General features: G+C 59.0%; 1 protein-coding gene across 1 annotated transcript; it reads left to right on the top strand.

Annotated features, from left to right (window-relative positions):
* The first annotated feature begins 1,605 nt into the window (after positions 1-1,605).
* On the top strand, positions 1,606-5,358 carry CHC_T00002920001 (hypothetical protein). The gene has a single exon (XM_005714251.1). The coding sequence runs from the start codon at positions 1,606-1,608 to the stop codon at positions 5,356-5,358; it is 3,753 nt and encodes a 1,250-aa protein (XP_005714308.1).
* Positions 5,359-6,266: the final 908 nt, after the last annotated feature.

Consider the following 6,266-nt stretch of genomic DNA (forward strand, 5'->3'; position numbering starts at 1 on the left):
ATGGTGGATTTGCCCGCTCTCGCAGCTCGCCTTGGAGCGGCGACGCAATCGGTGTCGGCATTGGCTAGACCGCACCACGTGGAGTTGAACGAACACGATCTGATCGAGATGGGGGAGATGAGTCATTTCAATCCCTTCTTGTCGCTCGCTGCACGTAAAGGAGCTATAGCAGCGCAACAGCACGAGCGAAATGAAACGCGAGAGCGTGACTCATTTGTCCCTTGGGCATTCCCGGGCGCTGCAGTCGAGGCTCGAGTCGAGGCACTGGTTGGCCAGATTTTGACAAGCCTTTGGGCGCACGGCGCTGATCCTCAGGAGCTGCCCAGGGTTGCTTGCCGGATTGTTTTGCCGGGATTGGAGCAGTCGCGTCAGGCAATAGAAGCCAACCAGCCTGGGTTAGGCTCTATTTCGCTACGATTGGCCGGTTGCAAACCCGCTCTCGATGTCGCCGTGCCGATGCCTTATGCCGGTGTATTTGTGGTGCCGTCAATCGATGCACCCCGCGCGCGATTGGCTACGTGGCAGCCGCGATTGATTGGACGACCGGGACTTTATCAGTTGACTGGTCAATCGTCGCGATCATCCAAGGCCAAGGGGCGATTGATCAGCAGATTGTCGGGAGCGCGATTTGGGGTGTGTCCGGGTTACTGGTTAGGGTTGGACTGGCCTGCATTCGAGGCGGAGCAAAGCCGAAGGGGCGATGAACAGGTTAGGCGATTGGCCTATACCTTTTTGTACGGCGACCGGGTGTCCGTGCCTTTCGAGCCGGACGGTTCTTCAGGTGCGCAGGTCGAGCTGCATGATTTATCCTGGCAACGGGCGATGACGTATGCGGTCTTTGTCGCCGAGAGTATTGCGGCCTGGGTTTTGTCGGGTCTGGCGACTCAAGCTGCCCGCGGTCTAGAGTGCTGTGCCGCCTGGCAATCGCTATTGGAAGCCGGTGCTTCTTCGCTGTCACGGTGCCTTTGGCAACCGTTTCGGGTGACGGACCGTCATGCGCCGTGGGTTAGATTACTGGATAATCTAAACGGTGCGAATGCGTTGTCCGAACTGTCAACGGTAACGCGCTACCTTTACTCGGGCGAAGGGCTTGACCGGTTGCCACTAAGCTTTCGGCAGCTGCATCCAAGTTTCCAGGGGATCTTTTGCCCAGTCGATACGCCAGAGTCTCAGCGCATCGGCATCACGTTGCACTGGGCGGCGAATGCACGGGTTCAGATCGATGGGGTGCCGTGCCCCCCTAACGCGCCGTCATCCGCCGCGCTGCAAGACAATGGTCTGTCCGCCTCGGCGTGCTTGATCCCGTTTGCGCAGCACAATGCCGGCACCCGGATGATGATCGGGGCAAAGAACTTGAAGCAGGCGGTGCCGATCCGTGAGGCGAGTACGCCAATAATCCAGACGGGCTGGGAACAACGAATTCGCGAGCGAACCCGCTCGCTTGACGCGCTCGTGCCGATGCCGGCGCCAGCGCCTGGCCGGGATCTGCTAGTGGCCTACATGCCCTGGTTTGGGTGGAATTTCGAAGACGCGATTGTCGCTCGGCAAGGGATTGCGCCTGCGTTTGAGTGGGTGCGCGATGATAGCGCTGGTGTGATCCGGCTGATGCCAGGCTGTCGGCCGATCACGCATGGCGGGCTCGAAGGCGGGCTGCTTAGGGCGGGCACGGCGATTAATCGTGACGCCATCCTCGCATGGGTGCTAGACGAAACGGGGCGGGTGTGTGCTGTGCGGGCACCGGCGTCTGCCTGCGACGGGCCGGCAACACTGGTCTCGCTGCAATGGATCGCGCCGCCGGAGTTTGCGCAAGAAAATATCGCTCGTGGCGGGGCGCTGAAATATCGGATTTCTCGGAGTGTGCCTCTTGGCGTGGGCGACAAACTGATGGGGCGTCACGGTAACAAAGGGGTGATCTCGACGCTTCTGCCCGATGCGCAGATGCCTTGCCTGCCCGATGATGAGCAGCTACCGGCGCAACTGCGCGGGCAGCCAATGGATTTGATTCTCAATCCGCATGGGGTGGTCGGTCGCTTAAACATCGGGCAGTTAGCAGAAACCCAATGGGGGCTGGCGGCGATGATGGGGGCCACGCTGCCCGACACGTTGGCCTTTGGTGCACAAGATCATGCCGCGTTGCTTGAGGCGTTTTTTGCGTCGTTGGCGGACAGGACTCAGGGCCTTGTCGATACAAACGGCAAAATCCGGTTGTGCTTACCGGATGGAACGCTGACAGAGCAGCCCGTTTGCGTGGGGGTTCAACACACCGTCCGATTGGGTCACTCGCCGGCGCTGAAGGCAAACTATCGCGGCGGGGGCGAACAAGGTTGCGCGACTTACAACATGGTCACCGGTCAACCGGCGGGTGGCCGTCGCGTGGGTGGCGGGCAGCGGATCGGTGAGATGGAAATGTGGGCGCTGGCAGCGAATCGGTTGCCGGCCTTCTTGAATGGCGTGCTCGGCTATCGCTCCCAACCGCGACCAGCTAATGCACAGCAAGAGGCTGACCGTTACTTTGCCGGCGGGCTGCACAATGCGGTTATTGCCCACCTGTTTGCTTTGGGGTATCGAGTAAACGGGGTTGGCCCAGAGGCGCGATTACAAGCGATTGAGCCAGCGGATCTCGATGGCTTTGCCCAGGTGTTGCATGGCGGGCTTTGGGAGTCTAGTCAACGCGTGCGCTTTGGCTGTCCGGGATGCTCGTTGTTAAAGGAGGCCTTCTCCGTGTCGCTCGATAGACGGGGGACGCCTGTGCCGGTGCGGGCGAGCCTTTGGCTTGATCGGGTGCAGGTGGTGGCGCAGGATTTGAATGCGCTGCAAGGGTGGCTTAACAGACCCGATCATCTGGATTTGGGTGTCGGTGAGATCGCCTCGCAAGGGTTTCGCCTGCGATTTGCGCACGGCAAACCTTTGCGTACAAACATGATTATTAAGCGGGAAAAGAATGGTCTACAGTGGCGTTTGGCGCTGCAGATTGAGGACCCGTGCACCGAACTGCTGGCGCAGGATCATCCAGAGATTTTGTTCGAAAGAGTCGCTGACGGGAACACAAAGTTGGCCTGGGCGGTGCTCGATCTGCGCACGCGGAAACGCCCGGGGGCTTGGAAGCTTGCCCAGTTCTTCACCAAATGTGCCAGCCACTACGGCAGTAATCTGATCGTTGAAGATCTCACCGGGACCTCTAAAACACAAGCTGAACCGGATGGATTGGCCGACCCTAGGATCTTCGGGCAAGCCGATCTGCGCGAAGGGGGGGTGACCCGGGCTGGGGTTATCGCATTGGGGTGCACCGTTGTCCCGGGTCATCCCGACGAGCATTTACCGCCCCTGACGCACTGGCCAGTATTGCCATTCCGGTATCGCTATGAACCGCCGGCCAGCGTTGGCAGAGCCCGTGGACACGATCGCCTAAATGAACTGTATCGTCGCCTGCTTGACGCGCGCGACACGGTTTCTTCAGATAAACGTATCAGCCGCGTTGGTTCTGTGATCGGCCAGATTCGTAATGAGATCGCAACACGTTTGTTCGGTCGCGTGGGCGATCGCCAGCACCAAGCGCTAGCACCAAAGGTTGCCTTGGTGCGCGGGGCCGGCTTGGCGCGCCGTGTGAACTACAGCGGGCGTGCAGTCATTGTTCCTGATCCTGGATTGTTGTGGCACGAATGTTCGTTGTCCTTGCGGGCGATTGTGACGTCATTTGCGCCCTGGTTTCGACTTGAAGTGCTTGCCGCGGGCAAGCAAACTGCACGATGGGCGGATGATCGGTGGTGGGCTGAACCGGACTTCGAGCAGCTTACGGAGCAGGACGGGGAGTCGCTGCAATCATTGGTTGAGCAGGTTTTAGCGCGTGATGAGGGCGTATGGACTCTGCTGGTGCGCAATCCTTCGCTGCATCGACACAACGTTCAAGGCTTTCGGGTGCGATTACGCCGGCATGATCAGGGTGAAGTGATCGGCATCAACCCGTTAGTTTGCCGAGGGTTCAATGCTGATTTCGATGGGGATGAAATGTCGTTTCATGCAGCCATTACGGTGGCCGAACGCGATGAGGCGATTTCGGCACGACCGAGCGCTCTGCAAAGCCGCTTGTCATGGGCCGAAACGGGGCTTGTCCCAATGTGCAGTTTGACGCAGGATTTTTTGCTGGGCGATTGGTTGCAGCGTCAACAGGACACAGAATCCGATACTCCCGCTGAGATAAGCGGACTGGGTGGACAAGGTAGCGTCCGGGAGCGTGCCGCGCAGCTTTTTGTCAGTGCAAAAGAGGAGCGTCAGCTGATCGCCCAGATGACACACTGGTGCGAGCAGGTCCTAAAGCGGGCCACAAAGCGCGGGGCGTCCTTCTCGTATGTGGAGCTTCGGGTATTGGCACGATACCTACTGGAGCATACCGATAACCAGGCAAGTGCTGCCGGCGCTGACCGTAATGCGATGCTTGGACAAGCTTGCCTACGAACGGTCCTGGCGTTGGCCAAAGCGCCCGAGCCGTTAGCGGGGCGAGACTTGGCGGCGATGGCAGCCAGTGGTGCGCGTGGTGATGCGGCGCAGCTGCGCCAGCTGTTACTAGAACGCGGTTGGCTATCGAGTGGCGATGAGAAGCTAGATGCCACCATCCAGACCCAATTTGGGTTTGGACTGGTTCAAGGTGCCACTAATGCTGCCATGTTCTTTGACACCTGCTATAGCGCGCGGGTAGAAATGGCCGACAAGAAGCTTTTGGTGGCCCGTGCGGGCGGGTTGACTCGACGCTTGGTGTTTGCCCTTTGGCCCGTGACGATCAGAGCGGGGAGTTGTACCAGCCCAGCGGACACATTCCGTACTCCCGGTCAGTGCCGCTGGGCGCCACAACGTTATATTTGCGCTGCTTGCTATGGGCCGCTCGCGGGGGGGGTGGCGCCAACGGCGGGCTTACCGGTCGGATTGCTGGCGGCTCAGTCCATCGGTGAGCGGGGGACCCAGTTGTCAATGCAGAGTTATCACGGCAGCGGCACGCAATTTTCGATAGGGGATGTCATTGCCGCGCTTAGGCCCCAGAAGGAAAAGGATCGAGGGCCGTGGTTGTTAGAAGAGGAGTTTGTGCAGCGTTTCGTTAGTCAATCAGCCTATGCGAACCTTGATCAACGTCACTTACGATTGCTCTGGCGTTTTACTCACGGCGAGCAAATGAGCCTCGCTCAGGCCGCTGTGACGGATGGACTGGATGCCCTGGCTAGCGTGCCAGCGATTGCTGGTAATAGCCCGTTCCGAATGCCCGAGTCGGTGCTGGCACAAGCCCAGGTGGATGCATCAGCATCTAGTTCTTTTCGGCCTTGGGCGCAGATGTTGCAAGGACTGGCGCCGGTCAGCGAGGCCGAATCATGAGTCGGCGGCGCGAGCCCAGCACGGGCGCAAGGGATCGAACGACAGACCGCTCTCGTTCGAAATTGCAAATGTCAATTTCTTTGCAAAGTCACGATTTGGAGCAGATGGAACGCCAACGAGCGCCGCACGGGCCGGTCACCTCGCATGACTTTGCCCCGCCTGATGAGTTAAGGGATTTGCGTAACACCGACGAGGATAGCGATCTGCATGACCTTTCTGATCCCGATGCGCGCGGCGAGAACGGGTCACTTATGAGTTTTGATCGACTAACCAATGACGTTCGGTTGCAATCGCTTGGCGCTCACGATGTGCAGTTCTCGCCTTGGCGAAGCGCCGGGGCATTAATGATCCGCCGCGATGACTCTGACACTGAGACGCCCTGGCGAGTCAATGCTCATCTTCCCGTAGCGCTGTGGGCTGACGACACTGAATTGGCGATGGCATTGGTTAGCCTGTTACGAGGCCTAGCTGATTGGATGCAGTATCGACAACAGGCGTTTTTAGCTGAGCCCAGTGTTGATAATTGGATTGCGCCGTGGGGTGATGCTTGGCGCGAAGCTTACCGCCAAGGCAACACAGAGCGGTTGGAATGGCTCGATCGTCACACCCTCGTGCAGGAATCGGGTTTGTTAGCATGGATTCAGGAGGACGGGTTCTTTGATCGGTCTCAGACTTTGGCGGACCGAACGCGCTTTAACCGTTTGGCAGATGGGCTCTGGTTGTTGTGGCCAGCGATGCAAATGCGACTCGCTTCACTGATTGGAGGACGTTCTTGACAGACGGGCGTCGGGCAAAACAAAGGGCGTTGCAAAGCGCGGTTAAGGCTGCGGCGTCTGAGGCGGATGTGGACGACACGGCTAAAGCGCCGATGGATCGGCGCTTCGATGGCGTGTCAGTGACAGTCCATC

This window comes from Chondrus crispus, genomic scaffold (assembly GCF_000350225.1).
Source record: "Chondrus crispus Stackhouse genomic scaffold, scaffold_160, whole genome shotgun sequence".
NCBI lineage: Eukaryota > Rhodophyta > Florideophyceae > Gigartinales > Gigartinaceae > Chondrus > Chondrus crispus.